The following is a 14,389-nucleotide window of genomic DNA, read 5'->3' on the forward strand; positions in this document are numbered from 1 at the left end:
TTCACTAACTGTAATTATTTAGATTTCATTTATCAATTACAACAATATAATAACGTGTAAGTAAAAATAATCCGAGAAATATATCTCTTTATTACTCCAATTAAAATAAAAAATACAATAAATAAAAATAATCTGCTGCTTTTTGGAGGAGAGTTTAGATGTTTCACTATAAGTTAATTTACCACATTTCAAGATAATGTTAGTTTATAAATAAGATAAAAACAAAATTTGTGTAAGATTGATAAAAAGAAATACTTATTTGTAGTCATAGGAAGCTCGCAGAAGACTTAAGTCAGTCTTGTCATGGAGTACCTATTTCTTAGACGTGTAATACACATAAAAAACCAGTTGCATACGTGGTACATATATACGTGTTACATATATACCTTGTTATTAATATTATTTTTATTATCGATTTGTATTAAAAGTTAAGTTACATTTATTTATTTATTCAAATTTAAAAAAATTCTTTACGGTTGTTTAATTTGATTATTAAATATTTTAGCTTTTTTTTCAGAGAGTGTTCATTGTTTAAGTTTAATAGTGATTCGTTTCTGGAAACTAGTTTGTTAAATAAATAGGGACCACGATATGTCACTGAGAATTTTGAGAGTCTTGTTGTTTCAAAAGGTTATCTTAAAGTTGCCTGCTGTTCTTGTATTGTATTTATTTATATTGTTTTTAAAAAAGTGTGTTGTAAATAATGTTGGATAAAATATGTAAATTTATTTTACCCAGCAAACGTTCTATAAGCATTTTGGGCGGACTGCAGTAATTTTTTTTGTTGGTTACTTAGTGAACCACTAGTGGAAAAAGTGTAGCCGCAAAAAGTGGCTAGCTGATAAATAATCACTATATCACATACTAAGTTATCGGTTGACCACTTATGGTGGCTGCCACTAATGGTAGACTAAGTAATCGATAAGTAAAACTCCAATGAACCGCTCAAAATGCCTCTATAGGTCCGCTAAAACAATTTTTGACTGATACCAACTTCAATCTTAGATCGGTTAATTAGACAAGCAGTAGGACTGTTTAAAAGTTTATTTTATAGCCTCTTAGTATATGAAAACAATTGAAAAAACTGTTTATATTGATTTTGTTGAAAACATTATAGTTCTTCATAACAGTTTTCGCTTAATTGTTAACGTAATCTTTTATAATAGTAATAAGTAAGTATGAAGTATAAGAGTTTCAACTAATAAACTATTAGAAAATCACTTATTAATCTTTTTCATTTTACACTGTGTTTCATCAATAAAGCTCATTAGATTTTGAATGAGTCTTTATTGATAAAACACAGTGTTTAATAAAAAATTTTTGTTAAGTTATTTTGTACAAATTTATTATTTCTCTGCTTTCATTTAGCACTAATTTTTAAAATACATATAATATTACTTGTATATGTATGTATATATATATATATATATATATATATATATATATATATATATATATATATATATATATATATATATATATATATATATATATACATATATATATATATATATATATATATATATATATATATATATATATATATATATATTTATATATATATATATATATATATATATATATATATATATATATATATATATATATATATATATATATATATATTATATATTTGAATATAAAGCATAAAATAACAGCTGCATACAAACTAAAGCTGACCTGTTAGAGAACAAAGTATTTTTTAACAAAATAAATTCTAACAAATTTCAAAGGTTACTAATAAAATTGCGACGCAAAAGTTCTAAAATACGTAAACAAGTTCAAAATTTCAAATACAAATACAAAAATCATGCGATGGTTATTTATTTATCAAGGATATTCTTATCATCACTGCAAGTTATTTTTTTTTTAAGTCAATGTGAAATAAGTAAACAAGTTAATGAAGAAAAGCGCTGGCTAGTTTGCGAAAATGTTTTGGTTTTGCAAATTCTGTTTCATAGTCATCAAATTTTAAATATTCTACAAAAAATTTTCTGTTTACCAAGTTAAACCTGTTTATTGCTATTTTTGCCCTGGGCATTATCAGATTTTTAAAAAGGATTTTGTACTCGAATATTTTCTTTATTAAAGTTAGGTGCTACTGCAATTAGTCCACTTAATCGTAATATTATTCTTGTTACGGATGAGATTCCATTAAAACAGCATTTAGAATATGAAAGAAATTTTGACAGATTTTATGGTATAAAAAATGGAATACTTTTAATTCAGGCTTTTGTAATTATGGGGGCTTGACAAAAACCAAGAGCTTATTTTCTTAATAATTTAACAACCACTCAAGTTTTAAGCAATAGGGTCTTTTTAAAAATATTGATAACTAAAAAAGTTTTTAGTTATCAATGATTCTATATTATATTGCTTTTAAAGTACAAGTTTACCTTCTCTGAGTGTACTACCAACAGCAAAATAGTTAAATACTTTACTTGATATATTGAATTTATTTAAATTATAAGCAGATAACCAGCTCGTTGGGCTCTAAGTTTTAAAGGAGCAGTTGGAAGAGTTAAATTATTTAATTAAGAAATTTTGCAGTGTTAGATGTTAAACAAGTAAGTCACTAAGAATTAAGTGTCATAATTAATAGAGTTTTAACTTTAAGTTGAGAGTTAATATCTGAAGGTTTTTAGTTTGTTTGTATTTCTCGTTTTAATTAGGACTGCATTGAGAATTTTGTTTTCATTATTCAAAACAAATGTGGTTGCAATGACCTTCCTAATGTTCGACGACTTTGATCTCTCCACATAAACTATTTATTACTTTATTCTGTGGAAAAAAGCAAATCCAATAGCAACTGTATAAAGAAATCAAATTTTGAGACAGCTTTCAACATAAATGATTTTATGAAGTATTGCAATCAAACAACAACTTACAATGAAACTAATGAAATAGGAAATATAACAGCAGAAAGAATTTCTTATTTTTGGCCAGGATCATTTTATACGTTTATAGAAAATAATCTAATGCAACTAGAGGGTTAAGCTGATTTACACTTGACTGACCAAAAATAAGAAAATAATTTTTATTTCATAAAATTTATTATTAAGTTTATCTTAATTCTGAGATTATTTCTTAGTTCTCGCTCAGACGCAAGAGGTGGGAGGTTCAACGCCGGCTCTAGCCCAATAAGCGACATTGGATGGAAAGAGGCAAAACCTTTCTAGGTAAATGCTCTTCACCGCAGTGCTCTGTGATAATATTGTAAAAACTTCTGTGAGCACCTTAATATAGTCTAACAAGTTATCGGAATGCAGAGAAACTAAGAGTAAAAGATAAAATATGTCTTCAAGAATAAAATGTTAAAGTACACTCTAAAAAAGATAAAAATTTCTTATTTAGGGTGCTTTATGTGATATACTCTTAATAAGGTATAGTTTTTTATCTTTTAAGGTATAAAAATATATCAAAAATTCACATTTGTTGTACAGTTGTCTACCTTAGACATATAGTTTTCTACCTCAGAAGGTAGAAAATTATACCTGACTAAAGGTATATCACATATTCTACCCTGAGTAAAAAATTTTTAATTTTTTTTTAGAGTGAATATAGTAATAGAGTTAAGGTGTTAATAAACCAGTTAAGCCAGTTGTTTTTAGTTAAAGATATGATGCTTTTTTGATGATATTATAACAGTTGAGGTGAAACGCTTTTTTATTTGTGAAGCTATGACAAAATTGTATATATTTCGGGAGATGATTTTAATGAACTCTAATTAGTTTTTATTGTAGCTTTGAAGGAGTGCATCGAAAAATTGTTCCAACAAACCTGCTTTCTGAGCAAATTTAAATATATTTATATTGATATTTATTTGCAATCAATTAAAATCATTGATATGGTTTTAGTCTTATTGCTTTATTAAACCTACTTAAAATGAATGTTTGATATTTACTGCTAAAGCTAAAGAAAGTGGATATAAATAGCAAAGCAATATATTGGATTTGATAACCCAAAAATTAAAAAAAAGTTGGTGTAAAATCAAGCACGTCGCATTTAAAAAAAAAAATGGGACAACCCTTTTAAGTTATACAAAAAACAAAAAATATATGCAAAAACTTTTTTGATTTTCAGTGTGCAAATTGCTGAGCTTGATTGGCCTCTAATTAACTTTGTTTCAAGATAACCTTTGTTTTTTTAAACAAACTTTATATTCTATTTAAAAACTAAAGCGTTTATATCAACAATTTATTTGGGAAAATTTATTCATATTTTTAAATGATAGCTTTAGATGTTCGAATTAATACAATAATTGGATACAATGCATTAACCAGGGATCTATATGCTGTTCACCGAAATCATGAAACATATTGGATGTTTTCCAGGATGCTAAAGAAACGTGTAGATTTGTCAAATAATCAGTATACAAAGGTGGTTTTAATGATATTGAGTTAAACAACAGAGTAAGTCTCGAGAAAGGTGATCAAAAAATATTTTGTTTAGGACCTAAGCAGTTGATGGATGAGCCCTAGGTATGTTTTTGCGCTTTTTTTTTTAAAAAAAAAAAATTGAAGCGTACAATAACCAATGTAAATTAGGGAGGTCGTTTTTAAATAATTAGGCAATTTAGAATAGCATTTAAATATCATGCTCATTTTTAATAACAAAAAAAGGAACTCAATTGCATTTAACAATTCACACCTAAGAACCACTTACCCCACTCAATGTACGCGCATGCTATACAATAATGTCTGCAAATATTTTAAAAGTATTTCCATATCATTTTATTTAATAAAATAAACTAATAATTTCAAATACTAGGAGTTTTTACTGTTTGGATTATTTAATTATTTTACAAGATAACCTGCTTTTTTAATTTTATTTGTTATTTTCTAGGTTGTCTATAAAAACAGACAACGAGTATCCAAAAATGTTACAAAGAAGTACTTGCAAACATCTAATAAGTATCACAACTGTTATTACGTTTTTGTTGCTTTTCAACTCAATTTAGAATTATTATTTGAAATAAAATTGTCACACAAAATCTGTATCTTCCTTATTCTATTAGATATATTTTAAATCAAAACCAGTGTTTTGTGAGTGTTTTAAATTGAAAACTATATATCTATATTCGGAACTTTAAAATATAATATTCAAGAAAAATTATATTATATAGAAATTGTCCAAAACCACCTACTTTACCTTAGAGTTGATTTAGGAGGCTGAAATTTTTACTCTAAGCTACTAATACATAACGATAACGATTGAAGTTTTTCCACATTTTGATTTTCGAAAGAAAAAAATGTTTAAGACACCCTATTCTGCATTATTAAGACTATGTTTTATTTATAACCAAGTGAGCTAACTCGTCAACTACAAAGATTATTGTTAAAAATTATTACTATTACTACTATTGTTTTTTTATTGAATATAGTACCTAACTAAATAAACTGTAAACAACTTAAAAAAATGAGGTTAGTCTACTTGGCCTTAACACCATCCATATATCAAGTCATATTGTCATTATTGATTTGATTATTCATAAGCCAATAAGGCTGCTTACTGCTAATTTAAAATAACTTGTTTCATAGAAAGTTAGCTAAAAAACCTATCAGTTCATCAAATGCACAATATTTGCGCAGGTGGTGGCTGAAGTGTTTATATCCACAATTCTATTGATTTTATTTAACGTAACAACCTCAATGTACACCATACAGATTGCGTTATGCGTTGAGATAATAAGTAGGGGTGTACCAGAATGGTAATTTGAAATTCTTACCTTAACCGCTTTTGCCGCAATTGACAATAAAACAAGAACCATATTTATGTTAACTTTTGCCTTCAAGATATTATATATATAAACTATATCATTAACTTGATTCTTGTATCATTTAAATATATTATATTGTCTTTATTTGTTTTTTATAATTTTATGTATTGAAAGTTTTAAGCAACATAATATATTTAAAATTATTTCTTTATTTTCTATTTTTCCATTTAGTTTTGATGTTGAAATATTTACTGGCACCCTATTTTTTTAAAATGTTTAAAAGTTAAGTAAAGTTTTTAATAAGGCAATTCTAGGAGGAAGGTAATATTTTTGATGAGAAAATTTATAAAAAAAGAGCTAGGTTATTCCCCAAAACTGAAGGGAAATTCTTTTTGTACCAAAATATTTTAAAACTTCCATAAATCGTTACATAAATGATTATTGCTGAAAAAAATTATATTCTGTTTATTTAGAGGCTTTTATTTTTTACCTAGACTTTTTGGAAAAAAAATGTAAAAGAGCTAATTCAAATGTACAAACTATTTAAAAAAATAAATATTGTAGAACTAGATTGTAATTTTTTTGCCTCATACCCAAGGAGCCATAACTTCAATCGTCAGAAGAGAAATCGTTAAAAACTGCAATATTCTTCATCAATTTTTTACTTAAAGAGTCTTATCAATGTGGAACAAACTACCAGATTTTATCATTGAAAGTGGAAGCTTGAACTTATTGAAAACTTGCGTTGATAAATATCTAGAGCTATAGGATTTTTATTTATATTTTAATTTATTTTTCTGGAATAAGTTAACAATGTAAATGCTGTCAAACTAAAATTAATTACTATTAATTTCACTCGTGGTTTTCGAACCAGTAAAGCTTTCTATTCTATTATATTATATTATATTATGCTAATTTATATAAATGACTTACATTTAGCCTCACAAATACTAAACATTGTCTTATTTGCAGATGACACTAAGTTATTTTATTCTCAAAAAGATATTATTATTATTCTTGTTAAAACTTTTAACGAAGAATTAAATAAGATCAACGAGTAGTTTATAAGTAACCGAAAATGTAGATAAAACAAAGTTTATCCTATTCCATAAACCAAGTAAAGGCGTAAATATTCCTTAAAATTTGCCCAATTAATAACATAATTTTAATAACAATAATTTTTATAACATTTAATCAATAACATAATAGTTAAAAGATAATTAACTATAAACTTTCTAGTTGTGCTTTTAGATGAAAAATTGTCATGGAAATTCCATATTAAGTATATCAAAAGTAAGATCTCGAAAATTATTTCCATGTTATATCGAACAAAACCGTTTCCAAATAATTAATCTTTGAAAAGTTTATATTTTTCGTTCATACACGCTATCTTTGTTACTGCAACGTTGTCTGGGATAGCACTAATTACACTAAACTCAAAAAAATTATAGCAAACAAAAGCATACTTGCATGATAATATTTAGGGCACACAGGAATGCACATTGCGAACCTCTCTAACGTCAGCTTGAAGCATTAAAAACATGATGGAATTTTTTTTTCAGATTTTTAATAAAAAGCAAGACTTCGTTTTAAACCGTTTGGAAAGTTTTAAGGCTGAATCAAAACGGCATTTACTAAAAATGGGCTTCGATAAACTAGATTTTAAAAATCTCTTTTATAAACAATTTAAAACGTTTTGTATTAAATAAATCATTTAAATGATTTATTTAATACAATGATTTTTTTATGATTGATAACTTTCATGATTATCTTTTTCTTTTTTTTTTTAAATTATTCTACTGAAAGATTGCATTTTGATTGCTAGCAAAGTTATTTTATTGCTGAAATTATTATTTTGTTTTCCAAAAAAGCGTTCTTCAAGAACCTAACAAATCTATTGCTAAACGGGGAACCAAAAGATAAGGTTCAAACAAGTAGTAAGAATTATCTGAAACTTTGATATTTATACATAGTATTGAAGTATTCAAAAAACGACTTCCTTACTAAGGTCGTAATTTTCGTTAAGATTACTTCTTGATAGTTCGAAGAGTTGTTAAAAATGTATCTAGTCAACTTTTAAGAGAGTAATCCTTTTTGATTACAACTTTATCGGGTTACAAACAACGTTTTAAAATTTGATTCTTTTTTTCAACGCTAATGCGCCATTTTGACTTACCGCTGGAATAATTATACTAATACGACTGCACCACGATTTGAACAATTTTCGGCTAAGTTCTTCCTCCAGCTTGTCTAATATACCTACTTGATTAAGTTAAAAAATATGGGTGCTATTTTTTTTTATTATTTATGATAATAAAAACAACAATTTGATTAAGTCAAAAAACGTTAAGTATTTTAAGTTTATTGAAATTAAATTCACAGTGTAAAAAACAACATTTCTATAACTTCTTCATGCATGTTTTTGTTTACAAAGCAATAGACTTATTTTACTTACGTTGGTTTCATAATTAAACGTGGTTGCATAATGCAACGTTTGCATTATTTTGGTAATAATTAATTAACTATGGTTTTAAAACCTGTTCGCTACTTAACTAAATAATGAAGAAGTGTTTGGTTAAATACCTAATCGGTTTTGTAAAAATAAAGATTAATCTGTAATATGTGACATTAGTAGTATCACCGGAATAAAAAATTGCTTTAAAATCAAAACTCAATCTGTTTTTTTTTTTGATTTTGTCAATTTAAGGTTGAATCCATTTAAATTTGTGAATAAAGTATAACGCAAAAATAATTTTCAAGTCATTGCGGTATTACCTTTTATTTAAAAATTAATAATCCTAATATATATTTACTTTAAGAAAATAGGTTAGAAAGATGTGACATGTTTCTATTTGGCAATACTCTTGTTTGCAATTATTTGAAAGTTAAATATATTAAATATTAATAAAACAGATAATAAATAATGAAAATTTTTGGCGCTAAAGCCTAGTGCGTCACTAAAAGCCAAAGTTTTTTATTTTTAAAATTTTATTTTTCCTTCTACTTTGAAGCTTTTAATTAAAAATAATATTGTTAAATTGATTAACGAAGTTAAAGTTAAAAATGAAAATAGACTTAAACACTACTCTTTTGGTAAGTTTTTTAATGTTTACATTTAACAGATTTTTATATAGACTTTAAAAACATAGCATACTTACATTAGCGCAAAGGCGGATTCACTTTTCAAATTGAAGTTAGTCACCTAATATACTTTATACATCATTGTAACACTAATTTCCGTTTATATTTTAGTAGTAATATTACAGTTGAGTTAATACTACAAAATAAAACAAAAAACAGAAAAACAGTACTATTAAATACAGATATAAAAAATGCACACAAAAAATGTTGAATAAATAAGATATAAAGAAACAATAATATAAGATTTTAATTACCTCATGAAATAAATAAAATCAAGACAAAATAAGTGAGTTGTGATTTCCAGTTTATTAACTTTGTCCACAAATCTTAAAAGAAATATCTAAAATTGAACACTTTTTTTAATTTCCGTTTAGATTTTTTTGTAAATTATTCCGTAGTGTATTTTAAAACAGTTTTATTCATAAATATATTAAAAAATTTTTTTTTTTTTTAAAGAAATGGTAATAAGTAAGACCTTGATGCAACATATTTATCATTTAAAAACTGTGTGGGGTATTCTTAAGAATTTTCTCCTAAAAAGGATGAAATATATTAGGAGATATATGAACATGATTTGTTTTAAGCATAAATAGCAAAACTTGGTGAATATTCTGTTTATAAGCGTTGAGAGAATTAAGTTTCCTTAAAAGATATCCACATTAACCTTTCTGTTAAATATAATTGTGAATGCAAATTTTTGTTCACTGGTCCTTGAACTTTTGTGCGCCCAAAGGCAAATCTGAATTTTTTAATCAACAAAATTTAGTTGCTATTTTATTAGTGGCCTAATTTCCTAGAGCGTAACTTTTGAAGTTTGGAAAAGCTATTCTTCTGCTAACTCTCACTGACTTAATTTTGTTAACCCGGCTAAAACTTTTAATTAACCATGATGGGGCTAAGCCAGTAAATATTTTCTACGCTTAAACTTTAATAGATTTTTGATATTCTAAATATAACAGATTAACTTTGTAGCTTTTTTTAGTCTATGTAAACAATCTTTGCATACCGTCAAAAAGTTTCAACCATAATGCTTGATAACAATAGAAACTTATTTTATCTCCTTGAAATTTATAAATTATCTGTGCGTAAAAATGAATCATAAATTAGAAAAAATTTCTAAATGGTTTATGGCTAACATGTTCTCTATTAATCACAAGTATAACAAAGATTTCTTTAATTCATCTTACAATCTTTTCCAAAAAAAAGAAAATTAATAATCGTTTCCAAAAATGTTTACTGAAAATAGAGAAACAAATAGAGAATATGTTACTAAATTTTTGGATTTTTTTACACTTTAGACCTTCTTGGTCATAGTTTATTAAGATATTTGATTAGAAAGGTGCTTAACTTATCTTTTTTGACACGTGTTCTATAAGGTGATGCCATTTTATTTTATTTTCCCGAAAAATGCTCAGAAATCTAACGTTTTTTCAATATAACTTTCTCAATTTTAGGTAACTAATGATTTCTATATCACCTTACTTACTTCATAATAACTCCTTAATTACTCCTTAATTTACTTCTTCATTTATTGCGATTCAAATTATCTATATTTTTGCTTTTCCATTATGAAAATTTTATTTGTAAAAACCTTAACTTGTTTTAGCAAATCTAATTTTATGTATATACATACCTATTTTAAAGTTTTTAAATATTCAAAAGCATTTTGTTATTAGCAATTACTTGTTAGTTGTTATAAATTAGAAAATTCAAAGCTTACTAATAAATTTTTTTTTATTAGTGTTTACTTTTTATAATTAATTTTATATTTAACCCTTTGCCTATCCTAAAAAGTGGCATTCTAAAAAACTAAAAGCACTTTTTTATAATATCTGACACCTACTAATCAGTCGTTGTTAGGATCTTCTTAACTATTTTAAATCTAGATTTGCTAATATTTAAAATGGAAAGAAACGCTTTATAACAAATAAGAATTTTTTTCAAATAATTGACTGTTTTGATATGAATAGTAATGTAAATTGCCCACTTTGTTTTTTATTCTAGGTCTTTTTTGTTTTACTTTTTTAGAGATATCATCAATGCCAACATAGCACGTGCTGGTGTTAAGAAGTTACTTGACTAAACTAGTCTAAAATGTGTGTCGATCCTGCAAACTTACAATTTCAAAACATTTTAAACGAATATAGTTACTAAAATTGCCATTTTATGACTTTAAAACAAAAAAAATTGTGACGTTCCTAGTTTTGTGGTAGTAACAGTGTAATATTTCCTGTTTTTACGTAGGAGAGGTATTCTCAAATACCTAAAATGAACCGTTATTTTTTATTTTTTGGTTTCAAATTTAATACTAAAAGTTGTCTATGATTTGTACAACGCGTTAACAAAAAAACTTTCAGTGATTGACATTCCCAGCACTTTTCATAAAGAATGTTTGTTTATATTTTATACTTTAAAAACTATAGTATTCAACAAAAATTAAAAACTTAAGTACGTTTTTTTTATTTATAGCTTTTTAAAAAAGGAACTTTTTTATAAAGTTTTGCTTCTTTTGATACCTAACATGATATATTAAAAAAAAAAAATTCTTTATAACAATATTAGGGACCTAGCAAACATTGAAGGCTTTTGCACATCTTTGCGCCCTAATATATATATATATATATATATATATATATATATATATATATATATATATATATATATATATATATATATATATATATATATATATATATATATATATATTATATATATATATATATATATATATATATATATTTATATATATATACATATATATATATATATACCTATATATTTATATATCCGTACATTTTACTATTTAATATTATTTTGAACAACTATTTCTAAATTATTAAAAATTATTAAAGCTAATTTTTTTACTTTAAGATTTCCATAGCTTGGATGGTAAGCAATACAACTGCAGATGTATTTAGTAAGGAAATTAGATTAAATTTTAATAAACTTAGTAATTTTGTATAAATATCTCCATATTGTTTATTGGGAAATATAGGTTAATACCTAGAGTGCTATTGAAATAATTTATCGAGTTAACTTATTATACCCATTGTTTAAATACTAGGTATAGGTATAATCTTCCGTTGTCAGATCAGAACTTCAATTTTATGTTTACAATAAATCTCACTTTTATTGTTATAACAAACTTCAATACTATGTTTACTATAAATTTTATTTTAATGTTTACAATTAATCTTTCTTTCATGTATACACTAAACTTTACTTGTATGCTTACAGTAAACTTCACGTTTATATTGTAACTATAATATATAAAATTAAAGTTTGTTGCACATATATTGGATATTTGGAATAACTGATGTATTACGTTTCCAATGTAATTTATAAAACAATTTTAAATAAGATTAAACTTAAGCGTTAGCACTCATTGCAATCGGCTTCGGAAATATCGTCGATAACAATATTTTCTTGTGGTAATATACTTAAATACTCAAACCATTGTAAAATCAAAATTTAGTTAGTTTAGAAGTATTTCAAGAAATGTGTCTCATTATTAAAAAAATTAAAAATATATAATACATTTGGAACCAGTGACGGAAACAACTAAGACAGAGCGAGTTACCAAAAGAACTGTGAGCTTTTCGTTAGGCGTCCAGGAGATATTATATCTTAGCTTGCTTAAAATTTCAAGGAAGCTCATTTACTTGCAAATCAGATGTTAATAAATATTTTGAAAACAGAAATATCTGCTAAATACCAAAAAACGATTGATGAATGGATTTTACTGATAATCAACAAAATCGTTGTAGCAAAGATCCATTTTATTTAAAATCGTAATTGTTTATAAAAATACAAAAAAACGTCTTTTTATGTCTACAGAAGAATAAGCTAATAATTTAAAGTTTCTACTTAATTTATAAAATCCTCACAACAATCCACAATTAGATATGGTGACATTTTTTTTGTAGTTGTTAAGATGCTCCAAGAAGGACTAGACGTCTTTTCTCAAAGCACTGTGGAGAATTCGTTATTTTTGTTGTTTGAGAAAATTATATACTACTGTGATCAAAAAGTGAGGTGAATTTTTAATTTAAACTTCCCGCCTTATTCAAATCGTCCAATCTTTTTTATTTTTAAGTTAGTAGGAATGTCATTAACATTTGCGCCAAATTACATGTCAAACTCATAATTATTTTTTTTGTTTACGCTTGTTTCTGAAGTACCAAAAGTGCATTCGGCGATTTTTACGATGTCTAATTTTGTAGAACAAAGAAGTGCTATTAAATTTTGTTTGCGGAATGATATTTCTGCTGATGAAACGTATCGAATTTTGCAAAAGGCCTTCGGTGAAGAGACTATGTCTCAAAAAAATGTTTACAAGTGGTACAAAGACTTCAAGGAAGGCCGAGAACGTGTTGATGACTTGGAACGCTCCGGACGACCATCGACTTCGATTGATGATCGCCACATCATCAAAATCAAAGAATTGGTGCTTGCAAATCGTCGGTTAACCATTCGAGACCTTGTTGACATGGTTGGAATATCATTTGGGTCGGTGCAAGCGATTTTGAAGGATCATTTGGGCCTCAGAAGACTCAAATCACGTTTTGTGCCGAAATTTCTCAATTTCTTTGAAAAAGAGCGTCGCGTTAAAACGTGTGAAGCAATGCTTTCTGACTATCAAGACGTCTACAAACAAATTATTACTGGCGATGAGACTTGGGTCTACGCATACGACCCTGAAACAACCGACCAATCGAGTAAATACCGTGAAAAAGGCGAGCCGAAACCGAAGCAACCACGTCAAAGTCGCTAAAAAATCAAGGTCATGTTGACTGTTTTCTTTAATTATTGTGGTGTCGTGCACTACGAATTCCTTCCAACTGGCCAAACTGTCAACAAGGAATTTTATTTAAGCGTTATGCGACGTTTGCGTGAAGCTATTTGCAAAAAGAGACCGGAATTTTGGGCCAATAACTCTTGGATTTTGCACCACGATAATGCGTCTTCGCACACAGCACTGGTTCTTCGTGAGTTTTTCGCCAAAAACTCTACCCATGTTGCTCCACATCCACCGTATTCGCCCGACTTAGCAACGTGTGACTTCTGGCTGTTCCCAAAGCTCAAGAGACCACTCGGGGAAATCGTTTTGAGTCCATTGAAGAGATCCAACGTGAATCGGCACACGCATTGAAGGCTATCCCTACCGAGGACTTTTCGGCATGCTTCGAAGACTGGAAAAAACGTTGGCAAAAGTGCATTGGGGCCGGGGGGGATTATTTTGAGGGGGACGATACAGATTTGGAAGAATAAATAAAGATTTTTCATTTTATAAAAAAATTCACCTTACTTTTTGATCGCAGTAGTATGTATTTAAATATAATCATAAAAGGAATTTAATTTTATTATTATTGTCATTATTATTATTATTTTTAACTCTTATTCATTAAGATTTAAAATTTCAAATAAATAAAAATAAGATGCAACACCAACAGCAAAAGACCGAAAGGTTGAAGCTAAAACATAAACAATCTTTTTGTATTATAATGAATAGTTTTCTTAAACTTTATT

General features: G+C 26.5%; 1 protein-coding gene across 1 annotated transcript in view; it reads left to right on the forward strand.

The window, feature by feature from the left end:
* Positions 1-8,685: 8,685 nt before the first annotated feature.
* LOC136089340 (uncharacterized) overlaps positions 8,686-14,389 on the forward strand; it is a 74,385-nt gene continuing 68,681 nt past the window's right edge. The window contains exons 1-2 of the mRNA XM_065815314.1: positions 8,686-8,812; positions 11,732-11,777. Coding sequence (XP_065671386.1) covers positions 8,783-8,812; positions 11,732-11,777 — 76 coding nt within the window. The 5' untranslated portion in view covers positions 8,686-8,782. The remainder of the gene's footprint in view (positions 8,813-11,731; positions 11,778-14,389) is intronic.

Source organism: Hydra vulgaris, chromosome 13 (genome assembly GCF_038396675.1).
Source record: "Hydra vulgaris chromosome 13, alternate assembly HydraT2T_AEP".
In the NCBI taxonomy this organism is placed as follows: Eukaryota; Metazoa; Cnidaria; class Hydrozoa; order Anthoathecata; family Hydridae; genus Hydra; species Hydra vulgaris.